At 46.7% G+C, this 21934-nt stretch overlaps 4 protein-coding genes across 4 annotated transcripts; all 4 read left to right on the top strand.

The window, feature by feature from the left end:
* Positions 1-485: 485 nt before the first annotated feature.
* LOC127293123 (protein NRT1/ PTR FAMILY 8.3) lies at positions 486-4370 on the top strand. The gene is made up of 5 exons (XM_051322678.2): positions 486-817; positions 1711-1816; positions 1909-2126; positions 2487-3043; positions 3299-4370. The coding sequence occupies exons 1-5, from the start codon at positions 752-754 to the stop codon at positions 4119-4121; spliced, it is 1770 nt and encodes a 589-aa protein (XP_051178638.1). The 5' UTR covers positions 486-751; the 3' UTR covers positions 4122-4370.
* Positions 4371-5537: 1167 nt separating this feature from the next.
* Positions 5538-7482, top strand: LOC127293124 (probable protein kinase At2g41970). The gene is made up of 4 exons (XM_051322679.2): positions 5538-5866; positions 5981-6762; positions 6840-6926; positions 7099-7482. Exons 1-4 carry the CDS (start codon positions 5785-5787, stop codon positions 7213-7215), a joined length of 1068 nt encoding a protein of 355 aa, XP_051178639.1. The 5' UTR covers positions 5538-5784; the 3' UTR covers positions 7216-7482.
* Positions 7483-9253: 1771 nt separating this feature from the next.
* On the top strand, positions 9254-19348 carry LOC127346947 (uncharacterized). The gene is made up of 6 exons (XM_071829044.1): positions 9254-9294; positions 9394-9706; positions 9778-9876; positions 9948-10037; positions 10116-10330; positions 19288-19348. The coding sequence occupies exons 1-6, from the start codon at positions 9254-9256 to the stop codon at positions 19346-19348; spliced, it is 819 nt and encodes a 272-aa protein (XP_071685145.1).
* A 482-nt stretch (positions 19349-19830) lies between these two features.
* LOC127293125 (probable protein kinase At2g41970) lies at positions 19831-21652 on the top strand. The gene is made up of 4 exons (XM_051322680.2): positions 19831-20127; positions 20228-21000; positions 21103-21189; positions 21261-21652. Exons 2-4 carry the CDS (start codon positions 20281-20283, stop codon positions 21375-21377), a joined length of 924 nt encoding a protein of 307 aa, XP_051178640.1. The 5' UTR covers positions 19831-20127; positions 20228-20280; the 3' UTR covers positions 21378-21652.
* Positions 21653-21934: the final 282 nt, after the last annotated feature.

Raw genomic sequence — 21934 nt, 5'->3', positions numbered from 1 at the left:
TGTGAGAATAAATGGGAGGCAGAATTGCGGGCGATACTGGCGGATAAAAAGATAAATGGGAGTCAGAATTGTAAGCTTCAACAAGCATGGCGTGACGGATATCCTTAAAATGAGAGCTTAAATATTTGAGTACAATAGCCATCTTACCGCTACGTGGTAATGCAGTAGCTATTTTTAGTACCATGACTTAAACTTCAAATCCAGTTATTTTAATCATCAACCTTTTTGCCACGACGCCATGTGTAGATTATACGGCTCACCAGATTTTTTTTTTAGGATTGATTATGTTCATTATGAATACGACAAAACATGACTACCATCGACGATGCTGGTAAAGAGGTGAAGTATCAACAAATTAGTTATTTTATTGAAGCATTTAAGTATTTGTTTTTTTCCGGTGCAACGCACTGGCACTTTTGCTAGTATCTTAAAAAGTTCCTACAAAGCAATCCTCATCCTCTCCGTGACTACGGGCCGGACCACACTCGTCTGGTTCTCCTCTCCCACAGGCCACAGCAACTCTGCTTGAGATTCCTTCCCAGACCAAACTCCTTCCCCGAAGAATAACCGCAACAGCAGTGCGGGTGCCGTGCCCTACACTGATTCCGGTTGGACTTTGGAATTGGACCCTACGAATCCAGATCTACAAGCTTCCCCTCCTATTAATCCAACCACACCCACCGTCCCAACTCGTACCTGCCGTTCCTGCGCCGACGACGACCGGACCGGGTTGAGGATTCGCCGTCCGTCCATGGCCGAGGTGGTCCGCGCCGACGGCGACTCCACCCTGGAGCAGGGGCTCCTCGCCACTCCCGAGGTGAGTCCATGCGCCGCGTAGAGTGCTCTGTTTATCTGGTCGTAGATGGTGTTCTCGTGCGACCGCTAGTCTAGTTTAGAGCAGATGCGCGACGCAGCGTGTTTGCAAACTGTGTTCACAGAAATTTAATTAAGTATAAAGATTAATTAAAGAGAGTATGTAAGGATGGCTCGATACGCCTACCTCCGACTGCGCTGAATTTGGAAGGAAATATTCCCCTTCCCTGATGAATTGTATCTGGATTCTGGTGTTCCATAAAAGGCGGTTGAGATGTCATGAGTTAGTTTCGAGGTTCCAGTAATGTCTTAAATTCGTTGGATCGGAATTTCCTACCGTTTTGTATCAGCTTGTTTTGAAACCATGTATGAACTTCGCAAAGTATTGAAACTACTTAAAACGGTACCCATCAGGTTGCTCACCTTGTGTCGATTACTACTAGTATTCAGTCAAATATACAGCCCAGTTTACCTAGCTTCATTTCATAATTTCGTTCTTTTTTTTTTTGGCCTGATTCGTAATAACTGGGGCCTGAATAAATCTGGTGTTGTGGGTATCAAACTCCTAGACAGTATGGATAAAAGAAATATGGTAATGTTTGCTTAGGTTTGCTTAAGCAGCTGATGGAGCACTGAGTCCACGATACAATCGTACCTGCAGTAACTCTATAGTTTCTTGCTTTTGCATATGCAGTTATTACAGCTGAAAAAATACACTGGATTTGTCCTCTGTTATAATCAATAAGAATAGAAAGACAGCAGTGCCTTACTCTCTTAAAATTGAGTGATTCTAGTATATCTATCAATGCGCATTGACTCCTAAGTAGTGTCAAAGCAGTCTATTGTCATTGTAAGTATTTATTTGATGAAATGGCACACTAAATACTCTGGTTCCAGGAATCCAACCAACTTACATACACTGGAGATGGATCTGTTGATTTTTCCGGAAACCGCGTCGTGAAGGAGAAAACTGGTAGATGGAGGGCATGCCCATTCATCTTAGGTGATTTTCTGCAGTAATGACCAAGTACATTTTTTTTTGTTTACATCAGCTATAGTTATAAGTGTAATCTAACTATCATAAACAACCTACAGGTAATGAATGCTGTGAGCGGTTGGCCTATTATGGCATCTCGACAAACCTTGTCACTTACCTGACAAAAAAGCTGCATGATGGTAATGCCTCTGCTGCTAGAAATGTGACTACATGGCAGGGAACTTGCTATTTGACTCCCCTTATTGGAGCTATCCTGGCTGATGCATACTGGGGGAGGTATTGGACGATTGCAACGTTCTCCACGATATACTTCATCGTAAGTCATCTTTGCTGAAGTTTAATGATTAATCATGTGCATGAGTTCTTATAGATCCCTCAAATAGAAGATGCATTATGCGCCACTAGAGGAGAAATTCTCATCCTCTCCACTGCAGTTAGAGAAATAGCATATGACTTGATATGGTGTATCCAGATTCATCATTTTCACACCAGATATCCTGATACAGTCTCTCAACTCATGTATGAATAATTTTGAAAGCTGCATGTGACTGTGAGTAGTATTCATATAATTCTTTGCGTGCCAGCTTGGTCCATAGATGTTAATATCTGAACTGCTATATTGAATTCTCATATGACATGGTTAATATCTTATCTTGACATCATGGTTTAACTGTAGGGGATGTCAGTACTGACTCTTTCAGCAACAATGCCCGCGCTCATTCCTCCATCCTGTGAAGGATCCCTTTGCCCACCAGCCGATCCTTATCAATATACTGTCTTTTTTCTTGGTCTTTACCTGATTGCGCTTGGTACTGGTGGAATCAAGCCATGTGTCTCATCTTTTGGAGCGGATCAATTTGATGATACAGATCCAGCTGAACGAGTCCAGAAGGGGTCTTTCTTTAATTGGTTCTATTTTTCCATAAACATCGGTGCTCTTATATCAAGCAGTTTTCTGGTTTGGGTGCAAGACAACCTAGGATGGGGACTAGGCTTTGGCATTCCAACAGTATTCATGGGGCTGGCCATTATAAGCTTCTTCTCTGGCACTTCGCTATATAGATTCCAAAAGCCAGGTGGTAGTCCTATCACACGGGTATGCCAGGTAGTTGCTGCCACCTTGCGCAAGTGGAATGTGCCTGTTCCAGAGGACAGCTCTCTCTTGTATGAGCTACCTGATGGGGTTTCAGCAATTGAAGGGAGTCGGCAATTGGAGCACACTGATGAACTCAGGTGCGTCTTTTTCTGAGCTAAAATTTCTCAGAAGAGCATAACATAGCACCATAACCCCAAGAAGTTTATCGACCTTTTAAAATCTAGGCAAATAAAGTTCTCAGTTTATTAGTTGCTGATTCTTTTATGTTAGTAACATTTAGTTTGATAAATTCAACTTTAAGACTTGATATGGCCTTTTGTCTTTGTGAATCTGTTCACCTCCTTTTTCCAAATTTATGTGGAAGGTAATAGCCTAACTGGCATTTATTTCAGATGCCTGGACAAGGCGGCTACAGTTAGTGATCTTGATGTGAAAAATGATAGCTTCAACAACCCATGGCGAGTGTGCACCATCACCCAGGTGGAAGAACTGAAGATATTGGTAAGGATGTTCCCTGTCTGGGCAACGACTATTGTATTTTCGGCTGTCTATGCTCAGATTTCCACCATGTTTGTGGAACAAGGAATGGTGCTTGATCCATCAATCGGCTCATTCAAAATTCCCCCAGCATCTCTATCCACCTTTGACGTGGTTAGTGTCATTATATGGGTTCCTGTCTATGATAGCATCTTGGTTCCACTCGCTCGGAGGTTCACTGGCAACGAGAGGGGCTTTACAGCGCTGCAGAGGATGGGCATTGGCTTGTTAATCTCCATCCTAGCAATGTCAGCAGCTGCAGTCCTTGAGATACAAAGGCTGGCCATTGCCAGGGACATGCACTTGGTGGATCAAAACGTCCCAGTTCCATTGAGCATCTTGTGGCAGATTCCTCAGTATTTCTTGGTTGGTGCTGCAGAGGTATTCACTTTCGTCGGAGCTCTCGAGTTCTTCTATGACCAATCACCGGATGCCATGAGAAGCCTCTGCAGTGCGCTGCAACTCCTGACCACAGCGCTCGGAAACTACCTCAGCGCATTCATTCTGACAATGGTTGCCTACTTCACAACAAGGGGAGGAAATCATGGATGGATTCCTGACAACTTGAACGAAGGGCATCTCGATTACTTCTTCTGGCTACTCGCTGGGCTCAGCTTTCTGAACTTTGTGGTGTACATCTTGTGCGCAAACAAATTCAAGAGCAAGAAAGCAGCTTGAGCTGTGAGCGCTAGGAATTTGATGGCGCGAACGCTCGAGGTCAAGACTAAGATGGCGTGCCATCGTGTACATTGCACTTCAAAATCTGTATATATAAGCTTTCTGGGACATGACACCTGCCCTGTGGAAGCACAGTTCTCTTTGTATTTAATTCCACAATGTAATGTCGTCATGGATTTCTTTTCCTGTATATAAATATTTTATTTACTCGAGGTTGACAAATGCAGCCCTCTAATTTCCTGTTCAGCATTCTTTATGTTCTCTTAATATGTGCAGTGTAGTGGTCGGAGTATTGTGGCATGTACAACATTTCTAGGCATCAAGAAAGGTCGAATGAGATCAAATCTCTGACTGAACATGTCCTGTGTACTCACGTGTTTAAAAGAGAAACGGCACTCCGTTCTGTGTTGGGAGTACTAGTTTATATAGGATTTGAACCGAAACGTGCAGCTGATCGTGGTGATATGAAACCAGCATTCCCTGCCTTTGACCAATGCGGGTCCCTCTAATCATCATTGGCTGATGAACAACTTGTGATAAGGAAAAAAAAGGCAAAGGCAAGGTCAAGAGCGTCGCTACCGAAACGTGGATGGTTGCAGGGGAGCACGTCGGGTTGGGGAACGAGCTGCGGCACAATCGTGGGCAATCAGTTTGACCTGAATTTTCTCTTTGATATGGTCTCTTTGATATGGTAGTTTGTCCCATGCTTCCGGCGGGAACGGATGCACGCATCGATCACGCCCTAATTTGACAATGCTCCAGCTGTGATCAGAGCAAATCATTGTTTTGGTCACTCTGTTCCGACCTATTTGTCGCAAATTTATCTAGATATGTATTAATCTAGACGTTTTTTACGGTGTAGATATATGTGAATTTAAATAGATCTATGACTTAGAGAGTATTAAACAACTTCTTTTGAGCTGATAATAAATAAGGGCGCGACCCATGTTCTCAGTAGAACGACGTCGTCGAGAACCCATGTTGCAACTCACCTGGAATGGATCATGAAGCAAATCTAATGGTTTGAAGGTATTTTTCCTAGTGGCCACCTCACTTTCAACCGAAAAGTAAGTTCTCAGTTACAACTGAACAAATCCCAGTTGCAACCCAACTTGCAAGTTAAATGCGCAAATCTCGATGCAAATCCGATGTTGCAGAGTCTACTAAGCACTAGCTTACTTTTCAGCTTATTGAAAACTAGCAATTCCCAACAAATAAACTAAACTAAACAACTTGTGCGGAACCATTTTACGTGCCTGCCAGGATGTGCACCCTGATTCGTTGCCGTCCATGAAGGCATGAAGCATCGGTATCTTTGAGTGCAACCCACCAGCACAGCAGGCCAACATCAACTGCGCAGGCCGCACGTAGCCGAGACCCGAGAAGGATTGCATTGCAATCAGCCGCCGGGAATCGCGTCGGTCAGTTCAAGTCGTCTTCCCCCTAACCACCTCCAGATTTTGGCCCTTCTCCTCGGCCCTCTTGCCGTAACCTACCATATATGATCGGTTCAACCTTGTCTGCTACTCGATCGATCGGTAGCTGGCATACGTGATCTATGTTGTTCGACTGACCAACTTTTCTTCTGTCTGCTATCTGAACATCCAGACAGGAGCCATTCTTGGACGCTGAGGTAGCCGGCCCTGCGTTTCTTGGATCGAAGATGTTGTGCTGTGCCGGCGAGAAGGAGGAGCCACTCGGCTCGCCTGCCGGCTACCCGGCCACGCCGCCGCCACGAGCACCAGGTTCTTAGTTACAATAATGTCCTTCTCATCCCTCCAGCGTTGTTGCAGCATTAATGTTACTACGCCTATTGGATCGGTCGTTGATCGGTCGATCAATCTCGTCGTTGTTTGCAGCGCAAGCGAGAGGGCCGAACGCGCCGCGGGCCGGGGTCGGGCCGGCGAAGGTGCTGCCGATCGACGTGCCGGCCGTCACGCTGGCGGAGCTCAACCGCCTCACGGGCAACTTCGGCGCCCGGTCGCTGGTCGGGGAGGGATCCTACGGCCGCGTGTACCGCGCGAAGCTTAGCTCAGGCGAGACCGTGGCGGTCAAGATGTTCGACAACTCCGGCTCCGGGCAGTCGGAGGCCGAGTTCTGCGCGCAGCTATCGGTGGTGTCGAGGCTGAAGAGCGAGCACTTCACCCAGATGCTTGGCTACTGCCTGGAGCTCAACAACCGAATCGTGCTCTACGAGTTCGCCACCAACGGCTCCCTCTACGACATCCTGCACGGCAAGAAGGGCGTGCAGGGCGCCGAGCCGGGGCCGGCGCTCACCTGGAGCCAGCGCGCCAGGGTGGCGCTCGGCGCCGCCAGGGGCCTCGAGTACCTGCACGAGAAGGTGCAGCCGTCCGTGATCCACCGCGACGTTCGCTCCAGCAACGTGCTCGTCTTCGACGGCCACGACGGCAAGATCGCCGACTTCAACCTCACCAACCAGTCCCCCGACACCGCGGCGCGGCTCCACTCCACCAAGGTCCTCGGCACCTTCGGCTACCACGCGCCCGAGTACGCCATGACGGGGTGCCTCACGCAGAAGAGCGACGTCTACAGCTTCGGGGTCGTCCTCCTCGAGCTCCTCACCGGCAGGAAGCCCGTCGATCACACCATGCCCAAGGGCCAACAGAGCCTCGTCACCTGGGTACCCGCTTACTCTCTTCTGTCTCGTTGAACGCTTATTCTATCCGAATCCGATGGAATATGACATTGATCGTGCAGGCCACTCCGAGGCTGAGCGAGGACAAGGTCAAGCAGTGCATCGACCCCAAGCTCAACAACGACTACCCACCAAAAGCGGTGGCCAAGGTGCGTATGCAGAAGCAGTTAACACAATCGAACGACGAACTGGACGATGATTCGGTTCCCCGTTGCTATAAACTCTCCGCGGTCCAGAGCAAAACTATTTCTTTCTTTCTGCATTTTCCTCAACCCTGATGATGCTCTATGTATCTTCTTAACTGAATCTCTTTCTGATCAGCTCGCGGCGGTGGCGGCTCTCTGCGTGCAGTACGAAGCCGATTTCAGGCCCAACATGACCATTGTCGTCAAGGCACTGCAGCCCCTTGTCAATGCCCGTCCGGCTGGAGATCACTAGGTAGAGAGAGCCACGACAATGCTTTCGTCCTAAGCTGCAGCAACTTCAATTAATTATTCTACTTCCAGTAAACCTGAAGCGAGGCGTGTGCCATACGGTGATCAGGAAGCTGCGGCTGGAATGATCGGTCTATTTGACCTGACCAAATGTAATTTACTCCGCATTACATAGCAAGAGTATATGTGAAGTGGGTATTGCTTGTAAAATCTATCCAGTTTAGAAGATCTTCTTGGATGAACACTTGGAAAAGTGGTTTATACATATTACATAGTAAAGAATTTGTAATACTCTCTCTTACACATCCACAACTGTCTTAACTTCATCTATTTCGTGCCTAGATACATCAAAATTTACACAAATTAAGACATGTTTTATAGGACGGAGGGAGACATCTGGATCCATCACACCATGTTTTCCCTTGATCTGCCCGTCAAAACACTAGATGCATTCCAAGGTTTTATTCAAGCATTCATGTAGAGAGAAGGAAGGACGTGAAGGGTGGCCACTATCTCGTGGCGTGGTCGTGTGGAGTTGGCATCACAGAAGGAAAATGGTGGGGTTGGGATCCCCAATCTGAACCTGCTCAACACAGCGTTTCATTGCCGGTGAGTTTGGGTGCAGCGCATGAGCCCCTCCAAAGTCCAATTGTCCAAACCATGGTCTTCCCTCAACATCCAAATTCCGCAAGCGGCGATGGCCATCTTCAGAGCGGCAACATTTAGTGAGCACGATAACAGCGAGAAAGCCCTCTTTTAGGTAGATTGGTGGTTGCACGCGAGGAGGATCTGCGTGTCTGCTCTCAATCTCATAGAGGGGCTCACCGCTCACGGGAGTGTGGGTGACGGACTGTAGACCTAACCTCAATGCAGACGTTCTTAAATGAATTCTTTGTTGCGTGGGGCACGTTGCTTAGGAGAGGAGCTATCACTTCTTGTTATTTCGGCCGCCTGTTGATGTTGTAAACTTTTCGCTTGGCTCCTTTATACACATTTCAAGGCGTATTCTACGGAGTACAAGACTTTTAAATTTGGTACAGCCGTACAGGCTTTCTTTTTCTGCTTTTTGATGGAGTTGACCTTTGGTAGGTAGGCGAAGCTATCATGAATATCTGGCTGCGAGTCAAATTTGTGCCGTCTGCTCGGGCGATTTGCACAAAAATAACCCAAAAGTGAAAGAAAAGCACAGAATGACCCTCCGGCGAAACTATTTCACCAATCTAACCCTTTTGTGTGGCGCCCCTTCCACGGGCGCCACACATGCCCATGTGGCTCCCCTCCTGCCGGCGCCACTGACCCAGCCGACGTGGTCCCCCTCGCCGCTGAGCTGGTGCGCCCATCCGACGTGGCAGCATGTGTGGCGCCCCTCCCAACGGCGCCACACATGCCAACTTATATCAAGTTTTGGGTCGAAAACATCCAGGGGCTCCGGAACCTCTGGGACTTAGCCGTTTTGCGAGGCTCGATGTGTGGCGCCGATGCCACGGGCGCCACACTAGCATGCTAGACAGAGTACTAACCAAATGTCTTACGTGCGCAGTTGGACGAAGCTTGTCGCAGAACTGGGAGCAGGACTGGGAGCGGCGGTATTGGTGGATGCATGCTCCTACTTTCCGTATGGAGCTGGGACCGCCTATCAGTTGGGCGGCCTAGGGTACTCAACGAGAGGCCATGGCCTCATTACCCTCACTTTCCTGATCGGGAGCCCACTTGGGCATACCTTTGGGACAATGTCTCGGAGATGTCGGGCGATCCAAAGATCATGTACATGCAGTACACTGCGGAGTTGGACACTCTTACCGCTGAGCAGGTAACCGATCACTCTTTTGCAATCCTAGTTTTCATTGATTCTACTGGCATGTTCTAAATTCTGAGATGTTTGTATGCTGCAGGTGGAATGGGAGCCATATGGTAGCTACTACCGTATTGGCGCGTCGATGACTGACCTCAACCACAAGTGCACGGAGGAGGCGCGGTTCTGGCGTATGCGCTGCCCACTCATATGCATGTGGCTTGTTGAACACCACCAGCCGCAAAGAGTGATGAGACAGCTTTGGGTCAGATCGGAGTGCCCACCAGTGTGGCAAGACACGGACAAGGCGCTTCATAGGTAAACTTCTGGAATCATGCGATGGAAGATTCTTGATAGAAGAGGTACAAACTAACTTGTTGATTCTTGCAGGCTTGATAGGCAGCGGCAGAGGAAGATCACAAATTGGCCAGTCCATCATAGCGGCCACATCGCAGCATTCCAACAGTGTTTGGAAGCGGCACGGAATGCTGGCCCTGAGCAGATTGTGCCTCACAACTTCGCCGCTTTCAACAACTACCTCGAGTGGTTCCATGAGAACACGCGTATCGAGTTAGTTAAGCACGCGTATCCTGAGGAGATCTTGGACGACCCCATCCAGTTCGATGAGGTTGGGCAAAGCCAGCACGACAGCTTTGCTCGCAGAGGGAGATCGACTTCTATTGCTTCCGAGCTGAACTTCGTGGTATTCTATTCTCTCACTAACTAGTACATCATCTACATTGCCATGTGTTGTGTATGCTATATTTGTCACAGCGGAAGGAGATCGAAAAAACAGCTGAGGAGTGCGAGGTTATGTGGGAGCAGAGCGGGAGAGATGACAAGCCTGTCCGACCGTTGCGGTATTTCATTAAGGTATGATCACCAATTTTGAATGTACGATACTATGATGTGGTGGATTTGTAACCATGAACGGGATGACGCAGAACACTGCACGAAAGATGCGGCGGTTAGCCAGCTTGCTAGGTTGCCGGGAAGCCGAAATCGCTACATCTTCCTCTTCAGAAGAGCGGGAGGTATGGACTATTTTGTTGCTGTCAAACATGTTCTTACTAATTTCAACTTTGTAATCTCATGTGTTCGTGTTTGTGAAGATTCCTGAGGACGAGCTAATTCTGAGTCAAGGCATACTTCCAAAGCGTACCTCGAAGCAAGCCTCACGGTCAGCTTACCAGTTGAAGCCAAGGGGCAAGGGTCCAAACCGGTACACTCCGGAAGATTATGTCAACCGAGGAAAGAAGGTTGTCACTGAGGAGGATGAGGGGCCGCGACGGAGATCAGCTTTGTCGAAGATGAGGAACGACGAGCCGTTCTCTTCAGAGGAGGAGGAGGAGGAGGAGGAGGAGCAGCAGGAGCAGCAGCAGGAGCAGCCACGGCAGCGGACGAAGAGGATGGCCGTCCGGAAGCAGCCCGCGAGGACGGCACGTCGAGGATGCTACTAGGATGTGCCCACGTGTTGTTGTGAACCCTATGTCATGTCGAACCATGGTCTGTAATGCTACTTGTTGTTTGAATCTACGTGCTCCAATGTGACCTATGAAGTGTTATATGTGTATGTCATGAAATTGCTACTTGTTGTGTCCAATGTTGTACTCGTAACTGTTGGAGTTTGGTAGGATTTTTCATGTTTTTTACAAAAGTCAATGTGTGGCGCCCTTCCAACTGGCGCCACAAGTGCTTGTGTGGCGCCCGTGGCATCGGCGCCACACATGCCAACTTATATCAAACATTGGGTCGAAAACATCCAGGGGCTCCGGACGATAAGTCCTTAGCCGTTTTCGCGAGCCTCTATGTGTGGCGCCCGTGGCATCGGCGCCACACATGCTAGTGTGGCGCCCGTGGAGTCGGCGCCACACATCGAGCCTCGCAAAACGGCTAAGTCCCAGAGCATTTGTCTCACAGTATGTTTGGGCAATTCCAAGTGCATGTGTGGCGCCGTTGGGAGGGGCGCCACACATGCTGCCACGTCGGATGGGCGCACCAGCTCAGCGGCGAGGGGGCCACGTCGGCTGGGTCAGTGGCGCCGGCAGGAGGGGAGCCACATGGGCATGTGTGGCGCCCGTGGAAGGGGCGCCACACAAAAGGGTTAGATTGGTGAAATAGTTTCGCCGGAGGGTTAGTCTGTGCTTTTCTTTCAATTTTGGGTTATTTTTGTGCAAATCGCCGGTCGAGCCTAACCCGGCGTGTTGTTTTTGCACCCATTGTGACCCAAGTTCTTTCTGGACTAGCCCATTGTGGCCCATGCACTGAGGCGGGCAACACGACACGGTGTGTAGGCCCCGGCCCATTTCGGCCCTTTTCCTTTTTCCATTTTCTATTTATACTTTCTCTTTTCTTTTTTGTTTTTTTTCCTGTTTTTGTTTCACTTTTCCTTTTTCCTTTTCTCAAATTCGTAAAACGTACAAATTTAAAAATGTTCAATTTTGAAAATTGTTTAAACTTTAAAACTATTCAAACTTTAAAATTGTTCCAACTAAAAAATGTTCAAACAAAAAAAAACAAACTTTAAAAATGTTCAAATCTAAAAAATGTTCAAAGTTTAAAAATTGTTATTATTTGAAACATGTTCATATCGAAAAATGTTCAAATTTAAAATATGCTTATATTCTAAAAAAAATCAAATTTTAAAGAAAATTTTAAATTTAAAAAATGTTCAATCTCAAAAAATTTCAAATTTGAAAATTGTTTAAATTCTGCAAACTGTTTTTTAATTTTTTTATTGTTTGAAAAAGTATTTTTTTAATAAAGTCATAAAAATTAAAACTTTAGGATTTTAAAATAAACGGATTTAAAAATATTTCTGCTTTTTAAATAACGAAAATATGTAAACAGAAAAGAAAAGGAGAATAAGAAAAACAAAAACGAACTTACCTGATAGGCTGGGCCACGGCCCACTACAGAACCGCCGGGTCGGGGGGTGTGCGGCACCCCATCCGTACCGACCCGGTCGGTGTATAGCACCTCCCACACTGCAAGTACCGGCCTGGGGGTAAAACCTATTCATCGCCCGTTAGCGGATGGGAAAACGCTCCGCCCGCTAACGGGAGACTTTGGGCCGCGACCCATTAACACGCAGGGTGCCAGTAGCTTTCAGTTTTTTCGGTTTTGGTCGAGTTTTTTCTTCTGTTTTTTGGGGTTTTCTTTGATTTTGCCGGTTTCCTTCTGATTTTTCTTTGGTTTCTCAATTTTTTATTTTTCTCTGTTTTTTGTTTTTCCTGTTTCTTAATTTCTTTCTATTTTTAAATTTGAGCAAATTTAAAAGTTAAGTAAATCTTAAATTCGAGCAAATTTCAAAGTTAAGCAAATTTTAAATTCGAGCAAATTTCAAAGTTAAGAAAATTTTAAATTCGAACAAATTTCAAATTAAGAAATAGAAATTCAAGCAAATTTCAAAGTTTAGCTAATTTTAATTCGAGCAAGTTTCAAAGTTAAGTAAATTTTCATTGTGAGCAAATTTTGAATATAAAAAATTTAAATCTGAGAAATTTTCAAATTTGAAAATTTCAACTTTAAACATTTTTATTTTAAACATTTCAAAATATGTATATTTTTTGAAATCTGAAAGTTTTCAAAATCTAGATATTTTCTGAAAATAGTAGAAAAAGAACCGTGTAGGAAACTGGATACGTGCGCTCAGGGAAAATGGGCCAAGCCCATATCTAGCTCACGTGTGCGGAGCCTACAAACGCCCGCTAATAAGCGATATATAGGCGTATCCGGCCTATGTGGTGCTGTGAGGCCATCTCTGGTTCGATTTACGTGGACAAGAGGACATAAAAAATCTAACCAATTCGCCTAAACGGATTAGGCAAACGGGTTCCCAGCATAGAAAACAAAAATATCTACCGCAAGAACGAACAAAAACCAAGATATAATCTACTAGATGATAGTAGCGAGATGGATCTTACCCTCAAAGACCGAAAGTGTTAACGAGATCGGATCTCGTGGTTGATGTAGTCGTTCACTTGCCGATCTCAATATCGCGGTGAAGTCATTCCGATGCTGCAAGCGGGTAGCACCTCCGTACTCTGGCAAATGTACGGTGTCAATGCATACATCCTATCCCTATTCCAGCGGCCAGCAGAAGTGGTAGATCCTCCAATAAATTGCTTCAGCACAACGTCGTGGTGGTGTTGGAGGAGAATAATTCCTGCAGGGCTTCGCCAAGCCAGTGCAAGCTAGAGGAGAGGAGGGGGACACATGGTGGCTAGGGTTCAGAGGTGGAAGGGTGTGGCCTCCCTATACGCCATCACATCTATTTATAGAGGGAGGGCGCAGCTAGGGTTGTCGCTTGGCCCCCTTCTCACAGGACCGACGCATGGAGAGGGGGAGGGGGAGAAAATTTCCTCCCAAAGTTCCCCCTTTTTTCTTGGGTTGATCCTTATCGCCTTTGGGGTTGGGGGGGGGGGGGGGGGGCTGGGCCTTGAGGCTAGTGCATCTGGCCCATTAAGGGCAAGGCTGCACCCCCTCGGCTCATGTGCCCCCTCCCGGATTCATGGGCTCATGTGCCCCCTCCCGGATTCATGTGCACACTCCGGCAGGATACCGGAAAATTCCTAAATTTTTCCGAAACCCGAAAATTAACTTTCCATATAAGAATCTTATTCTTCGGACTATTTTGAACCTCCTCGGGATGTCCTGGATCTAATCCGAGACTCTGGCCAACATTTGGTGTCCAACTCATATCCTCGTATCTACCCTAAGCGACGTCTAACCTTAAGTGTGTCACCCTATAGTTCACGAATAAGTGTGTCACCCTATAGTTCACGAATGATGCAGACAAGCTCGAGCCACCTCTTTGATCAAAAACCAACAACGGGACCTGGAGATCTGTAATGGATCCTACATATTTAACGATGACCTCATGATCTAATGAACCATTGATGACTTTGGGACTTCAAGTGCGGAGTGTTGTGTCAGTAGAGTATTTTCCACACAAGGGTGACTCGAGGGTTTATATCGAACTATCGGGGAATGGCACAGAGAGTTATCTCCCGCTCTCTTCTTCTTGCAATCCTGCAAAATAAAATAATGCCTTATGTCCCCAACTCCAACGTGTGGTTGTCAAGCACAAGTTTTCGTGTAAGTAAAAATAAATAAAGTAGTGACTAAAGTAAAGTAAATTAAGCAACTGAAATAAACTAAGTAAAAGCGGTAAAGATTTGTTTGTTTTGGGGTTTTGAGTGCAAATAAGAAAGACAAGTACTTTTGTATTTTCCGATTAAAATGCCGCAAATAAAAAGTAAGATAAAAGTGATGGAAATGTGTTTCTTATGATTAAAATTGGACCGGGGTTTATGGGTTCATTTGACTATTATCTCTTTTAAGTTGTAGTGGACAATACCAATTCATCAATGAGATATGAAGACAATAACTTTAACATGTATAAGATAAGCATCCATATGGCATCATGTCCTAACATAGAGATGGTGCAACACATCTCTCTTACACTCCACAAGATAGGAATAAGTTAAAGCAATCTTGTATTAAGAATTAACAGAGCATAGCTATAAGAATTTTGACATGATGTTTGAATATCAAATATGCTACCTTCAACAAACAAGATCATTACTTTTTTCACGTAATGAACATAGCACATGCATTCACTTTATCCCTAGTGAGACAACAAAAGAAAAGGCAAAGCCATAATAGATCATGAATTTATTGTCACTATTCAATCACTAAAACCATGCTATTCCATCTAACACACACATCATCCCACACATGTTCTTGCATACAAGTTAGATCAGAACCAATACTTAAGAACGGGATACAATATATGCATCTATCAATACATCTTACACAAAGTATAGCAAAATCTCATAGTATCATATCATAGAATAAAGATCCACCACATAGGTATTACAAAAATGACCATAATCATGTTGGGAAGCTCATATGGTATTAAGAACTATGAAGAACATGAGAGAAATAGATCAAGATACTGCCACAAACCCGTAGTCCAGGAGTGTACTACTCCCCCTTGATCATGATGATGATGAGGGAGACGTTGGAGAAGGTGGAGATCCCTCCAGCGGCGACTCCAGCGGAGTTTCCCCCTCCAATCTTCGTTGCTGCAGCCTCTGTTTTAGTGTTTCTATTTTCTATGGCGCTCTCCTCCCGATAACTCTTCGGGGCCATATATATAGTGGTTTTTAGGTCAAAATACGTCGGTGGCGAAAGAATCAAGCGATTTGGACGAGCGACGGCCAAAAGAGCATGGGCGGCACGCCCTATAAGTCCGGGCGCGGAACCTGGCCTCTTTTGGGCCTCATGCCTCTCCAGGTGTGCTTCCAGGGCCCAGGTTGCTTCTCCCGATGAAAAAATGACCCTCCAAAAATCCTAGCTCAATCTGACTCTGTATATGTCTCTCAAAGTGAAAAATACACGAACATGGAATTTCTGTTCTACAGAGTTATAAACCAAATAAAGGGGATATTTGGTAAATCCTCATAAATCAATCTAAAACATGGTATTATCATCATATATGTTGCAAATATGTGGGAATTTATTCTAATATATGACAAAGTTCATGTATGCATTTTACATGATCAATGGCACGCACGGAGGAGAATTCTTCAGAGCATCGCCAAGCTAGCGCAGGAGGAGAGGAGGGGGAGAGACAACGACTAGGGTTCAGGGGTTAAAGGGTGTGGATGCCCCTGCCCCATCACCTCTATTTTTAGAGGGAGGGCGTGTCTAGATTTGACCCTTGTCCCCCTTCCCCTAGGTCCGACACATGGAGAGGGAGTGGGGGAAAAAACTCGCCCCCCAAGTTCCCATATGTGAATCTTATTCTTCGAACTATTAACCCCCTCGTGATGTATTGGATCCAATTCAATACTCCGAACAACATTCGGTCTCCTACTCATATCCTCGTATCTACCCTAAGCGACATCTAATTTTAAGTGTGTCACCCTACGGTTGGCGAATGATGCAGACATGATCGAGACACCTCTCCGATCAATAATCAGTAGCGGGACCTAGAGATCTAAAATGGCTTATAAATATTCAACGATGACCTCGTGATTGAATGAATGATACACATTGTGACCAATTTCCTTTGTCTGGTGATCCTTTACATATCCGAGATTCGATCGTCGGTATCGTCCATACCTAGTTCAATCTCGTTTCCGATAAGTACTCCTTACTCATTCAGTGATATAACATCCCTTGTGACCTAGTCACATCCTTGCAAGCTAAGTAGATGCTATCTCACCGAGAGGCCCAAAGTATATCTCTCAGTCATTTGGATGGAAAAAATCCCACTCTTGATCTATGAGCCTCAACAATCACTTTCAAAATACCCAATGCCACTTTTATAATCACCCAATTACGGTGTGATGTTTCATGTCATCAAAGTATTCCTCCGGTGCAAGTGATTGACATGATCTCATGGTCTAAGGATTAGGTTATTATTTATTTGAGAGCTATATCAAAACAAACTTTCCATCATATCATTGTCCTAATGACACGATCCTATTATTAACAACATCCAATGTTGATGACCAGGAAACCTTGACCATCGGTTAATCAACAAGCTAGTTAAACGAGAGACTTATTAATGACTTTATTTACAAGACACAAACGTATTAATGTTTTTGGTTAATAAAATCATAGCATGAGATATAAACATTTATCGTAAATATGGAGTTATAATAAAAACCAATTTATTATTGCCTCTCGGGCATATCTCCAACACCAACGTCACACCAAGGTGTAACAGCGACGTTGGACCCTGCTCGGGACCATGAAGCCCGCCATATCGGCCACTTGGAGGAGTATCTCACTCTCCTCCTCCTCCTCCTTGCACCGTTGACTTGCCACGCCCATTTCGACGAACCAACAAGCTCTATCCCTGGCCGCCTCCTCCTTCGTCTCCACCGTCGCCGCCTCCTCCATCTGGTGGTTCTCTGCATCCACCTGCGCTTGCCGGCTCCACATCGCCTCCACCACCGCAGTGGTACCCCGCCGAGGAGACCAAGACGGCTAGACGCTTGCCCGCTAGGGCGTGACGCACAACAACCATGAGCTAAAAAGGCGGCCTCCACGCGTTGGGTTGTATCGAATGACGCGAGCAGAGCCCGCTACTCTTCGGTGACGTCCAACGCATCACCACCATCGTCGAGATCATCGAGATCAACGACGTCCGCGTACACCCACGCCTCGGGTGTGGGTTGTTTCTATCGTGCGACCTCTGCTAGCGTTGTACGGGTCCCTGCAAGCGATGCCTTGGCCTCCACCCGGTCCGCATTGGTCTACGCCCTCAGTGTCGCCGCCCCGCCAACATCTGTTGGGTCATGTAGAGAGAAAACAAAACTTTTTTTCCTACACGGTACTCTAAAGAACCAAGTGAGGTGGAAGGCCATGAGGATTACGTGCGGAACTTGGAGTCTTGGAGAAGCCCTTCGGGAAGTGCAGTCTCGATCCAATCCAGTCCCACGATCGTCGAAATGCTGGACATACAACACCTTTGCCGGTATCCACACATACGAGGAGGAGCACCGACGGCGGGCTGCTAGGTCCGATACGGCGGCTGGGATTGAGTGGGGGCTAGGGTTCCCAACACACTGAAGTGGTCTAATCGTGTTGCAGCACAACCATTGCCTCATATAGGGAAGTAGGTATTGGCTTTCGGCCCACTTACTAAAACCTTCTTCCGGTCAGTGCCAGTCTGACTTGCTAACCCATTCCTGATCCGGATCTTGCATGGTGATTCGTTGCCGTGCATGAAGCTAGGAGACAACAGTAGCATCCATATCAGCAGGGCCGGTCCTGAGATTTCGGAGGCCCGGGCGAAACTAAAATTTTGGGCCTCTCTTACTATTTTTTTGCGTGTATGAGATGATGAAAAATAAATACTTTTAAGTATACACAACTTCAATTATCATATAAAACAATGTTTACATGATACCTTAAAATTTTTTTCCGTCAATTCCTAGAAGAAAAGTCCATGCCGGTGGAATCAATATCAAACTCGTCCAGTAACTTCTTGTCGATGTATGAGTTGCCAAACTAGTTAAGTCCGCTTCTCCAGATAAGAACAACAACTACTAATCAAAATTCAGAACCCGAATTATAGGCGAGCATATAGTAGAATTTCAAGAAAACTGCAACAGGTTCTTACCTTCTATCTTTACTATTAAATTACAATGCAATCGTGGTAGGTCGTCGCCGTTTGACTGATTTACCCCTTAACTTAGAGTGAAATTACCCACCATTGCCACCAAATGTACCTTCGAACCTTTCGGCAAAAACACGGGAGCTGAGCGCCGACGTTGTTAATCGATGTTTTGTCCCACATCAGGGAGCTGAGCGAGATTAGCTGCACGGACGAACGAACATTTTTTTTACATGGTTTCAGTTTTGCAGGAACGACTGAACAACTTTTGCAATTATAGGTCAAGCTTCTGCAGCACGACAAGGCGTGCTCCTTCCTAGGCGGCCGCGCAACATCCCGGGGCCGGCGCATCAATGTTGCGCTCTAATCCCTGACCCCGCGCCCGCTCGTCTCCCAGCTTCGCGTCGTCCTTGATGTCCAGCTCGTGCTATTTGAGGTCATGTCCTTCTCAATTCTAATCTACTAGACGCCTGGACCAGCTGCCACGCACAGTTACGACGAGCATCTAGGTGTTGTGCTACAACTACGTGCGAAAGCCCCAACAGATCGAGTAAGTAATGGTTAGCTTAATTCAGGTACAGTACATCATTTTCCTTTCAGCGTTACATGCACGAAGTATTCTATCTCGCCCAAACTCCACCATGTGTGGCAGTAAGAGGCAAATACGACTCAATTACGTCATCACATAGCTAATTTTGGATACTAGCGACAGCAAACATAGAAGTATATACATAGAGGATGTTTTCAACTGATGTCTAAACGTGAGGTCGACGGTTACTACAGACGGATCGTGAATGAAATAATAAACACAACCTTTTTTATATGCACAACCTAAATCAATTTTCAAAAAAGAAGGACAAAGTAAGTTCAGAAAACAAAAACGTTACCATCTATTACTTTAGAAAGAAAAAAAAGTTCCAAACAATTTTGAAAATAATGGCTTCATTTTTATTTGTTTGTCAGCTAATTACACTTGTAATCAAGTATCATCAAATTTCAACCATCTTTAGTAGACCATGCACACTCGTAAGAAATACCAGTACTATTTTTAAAAAGTCATAGTATGTCAAATTAGTTTTATATTACTATCGATGTGATTCCGTAGCAAAGCACGGGTAATATGCTAGTCTTAATCTAATACGCAGATTGGATGATTGCCTGATTGAAGATGGCTGGACTGGGACTGCCAACTGGGAAGGCCACTAGCCGGCGGACTAGTAGGCAGCACCATAGTACGCAGGTGTAGTCCGCAGGAGGGCAGTAGTCAGCAGATCGTCTCGCGGTCGGTCGGTCATGATCGGCGAGAGCGAGGGAAGGAACCAGACAGCCTGGGCGATAGTCACGAACCGCGAGAGGGCAGGCAGGCGTCGGGCTCGCGCAAATTGGCGATGTTTCACATATCGATAGATGGAACGGATTTTATGCGTTGACTCAAGTCGTGGCCGGCCAATCGGATTGGAAACAAATAGGAAAAGAAAAGGTCCAACTAGACCAGGCCCATCTAAAAACGTAAAACTACTCACTTTTTTCTACAATGTATAGTAAGTCTATACAGAAAATATGGGCCCCCAATTTTTCTAGGCCCGGGGCGGCCGCCCCGCCAGACCCTCCCCAGGGCCGGCCCTGCATATCAGCGCAGACCGCGCGTAGGCGAGACCCGAGAAGTGAGAACGATTGCAATCGGCCAAATTCAAGTCATCTTTCCCCTAACCACCACCAGGTTTTGGCCCTTCTCCTCGCCCTCTCTTGCCTGAACCTACCATATATGACCACTTCAATCTTGTCAGCTACCTCGATCGATCGGCAACTGATATACGTGATCTAGGTTGTTTGTGCAGCGATCGGCTGACCAAATTTTCTGTCTAGCTAGCCCAGCATCCAGACCGTCCCTCGGATGTTGCAGTTTCTTGCAATAAGGATGTCGTGCTGCGTCGGCGAGCAGGACGAGCAGCACGACCCGGCCACGCCGCCTCCGCAAGCGCCAGGTTCTTAATCGTAATCCACTTCTCCACGAGCGTACTGTATATTCGAATGCTGATTCGACCCAGCTAATTAGTTCCTGGTCCTAAAACGCAATTTTTTCAGCGCAACCGAGAGGGCCGATCGCGCCGAAGAACGACGTCGGGCCGGCGTAGGTGATGCCGATCGACGTGCCAGCCGTCTCGCTGGCGGAGCTCAACCGTCTCACGGGCAACTTCGGCGCCGGCTCGCTGGTCGGGGAAGGCTCATACGGCCGCGTGTACCGCGCCAAACTGAGCACCGGCGAGGCCGCGGCGGTGAAGGTGTTCGACAACGGCGGCTCGGGGCAGCCGGAGGCCGAGTTCTGCGCTCAGCTCTCCGTGGTGTCCAGGCTCAGGAGCGAGCACTTCACCCAGATGCTGGGTTACTGCCTGGAGCTGAACAAACGCATCGTGCTCTACGAGTTCGCCACCAACGGCTCCCTCTACGACATCCTGCACGGCCAAAAGGGCACCCAGCCAGGGCCGACCCTGACCTGGAGCCAGCGGGTGCGGGTGGCCCTGGGCGCCGCCAGGGGTCTCGAGTACCTGCACGAGAAGGTGCAACCGTCCGTGATCCACGGAGACGTCCGCTCCAGCAACGTGCTCATATTCGACGACCACGATGGCAAGATCGCCGACTTCAACCTCACCAACCAGTCCCCAGACAACGCCGCCCGCCTCAACTCCACCAAGGTCCTCGGCACCTTCGGCTACCACGCCCCCGAGTACGCCATGACGGGCCAGCTCACGCAGAAGAGCGACGTCTACAGCTTTGGGGTCGTCCTCCTCGAGCTCCTCACCGGCAGGAAGCCCGTCAATCACACCATGCCAAAGGGCCAGCAGAGCCTCGTCACCTGGGTACTTACACTCCACCTGCTCTCTTAATTAGTCTACTCTACTCTCTTGTGAATCTTGTTGAACGCTTATTCTATCCGGTCGAGTATGACACTGATGATACAGGCCAGTCCGCGACTGACTGAGGATAAGGTCACTGAGTGCATCGATCCCAACCTCAACAGCGAGTACCCACCAAAAGCAGTGGCCAAGGTAGTCACTGAATCGAATGTGAATCGCTTGCTGATGCTCTATCTGTTTTTAACTGAATCTCTTCTGCTCAGCTCGCGGCGGTGGCGGCGCTGTGCGTGCAGTACGAAGCCGATTTCAGGCCCAACATGACCATTGTCGTTAGGGCTATGCAGCCCCTTGTCAATGCCCGTCATGCACGAGATAACTAGTTAGAGACAGCCATGTCGATGTCTTCGTCCTCTCCAGCAGAAACCTGGTTTATTGTTACTCATGCAATAACCGTGAAGTGAGGGAACCGTGCGCCATACGGTGATCAAGGCGCTGCGTCTGGAATGATCTGTCTATTTGGCCTTACCAAGTGCAATTTACTCCCTCCGTTCTATTGAAGGTGTCGAAATTTTGTCTAAATTTGAATGTATCTACACACTAATAGTGTTTACATACATTCATATTTCAATAGAGTTAATATTTGTTTCATGGAACGGAGTGGAGAAATATTTGTTTACAAAAATGTTTCAATAGAGTTAGTACTTGTTTCATGGAAAAATATAGCAAATCTGTCATTTTTGAACCTTATATATCGCACGGCATGTTTTGGAGCGGACCGATGGCAACTTGGCCACGTGATAAGGAGGAAGTTTCCATCTAACGATCAATTCCAAATCTGGGCGGTCCCCACATCTCTCCATAGAAAACCAAACACGGAACACGAGCTTATTACAAAGTTTGTAATTTTTAAATTTATGGAAAACCATATTAATAAATT

This window comes from Lolium perenne, chromosome 4 (assembly GCF_019359855.2).
Source record: "Lolium perenne isolate Kyuss_39 chromosome 4, Kyuss_2.0, whole genome shotgun sequence".
Classification (NCBI taxonomy): Eukaryota; Viridiplantae; Streptophyta; class Magnoliopsida; order Poales; family Poaceae; genus Lolium; species Lolium perenne.
The sequence above is the reverse complement of the archived record's forward strand: the minus strand, read 5'-3'. Positions and strand labels throughout refer to the sequence as shown.

Bases quoted from the DNA above. Each gene is read 5' to 3' on its own strand.
- LOC127293125 (XM_051322680.2), top strand. From the start codon at position 20,281: ATGCCGATCGACGTGCCAGCCGTCTCGCTGGCGGAGCTCAACCGTCTC. The intron at 21,001-21,102 runs GTACTTACACTC...CTGATGATACAG, and splicing joins AGCAGAGCCTCGTCACCTGG to GCCAGTCCGCGACTGACTGA. The intron at 21,190-21,260 runs GTAGTCACTGAA...TCTTCTGCTCAG, and splicing joins CACCAAAAGCAGTGGCCAAG to CTCGCGGCGGTGGCGGCGCT.
- LOC127293124 (XM_051322679.2), top strand. From the start codon at position 5,785: ATGTTGTGCTGTGCCGGCGAGAAGGAGGAGCCACTCGGCTCGCCTGCC. The intron at 5,867-5,980 runs GTTCTTAGTTAC...CGTTGTTTGCAG, and splicing joins GCCGCCGCCACGAGCACCAG to CGCAAGCGAGAGGGCCGAAC. The intron at 6,927-7,098 runs GTGCGTATGCAG...CTTTCTGATCAG, and splicing joins CACCAAAAGCGGTGGCCAAG to CTCGCGGCGGTGGCGGCTCT.
- LOC127293123 (XM_051322678.2), top strand. From the start codon at position 752: ATGGCCGAGGTGGTCCGCGCCGACGGCGACTCCACCCTGGAGCAGGGG. The intron at 1,817-1,908 runs GTGATTTTCTGC...AACAACCTACAG, and splicing joins GGCATGCCCATTCATCTTAG to GTAATGAATGCTGTGAGCGG. The intron at 2,127-2,486 runs GTAAGTCATCTT...GTTTAACTGTAG, and splicing joins TCTCCACGATATACTTCATC to GGGATGTCAGTACTGACTCT.
- LOC127346947 (XM_071829044.1), top strand. From the start codon at position 9,254: ATGAGACAGCTTTGGGTCAGATCGGAGTGCCCACCAGTGTG. The intron at 9,295-9,393 runs GCAAGACACGGA...TGATTCTTGCAG, and splicing joins TCGGAGTGCCCACCAGTGTG to GCTTGATAGGCAGCGGCAGA. The intron at 9,707-9,777 runs GTATTCTATTCT...TATTTGTCACAG, and splicing joins CTTCCGAGCTGAACTTCGTG to CGGAAGGAGATCGAAAAAAC.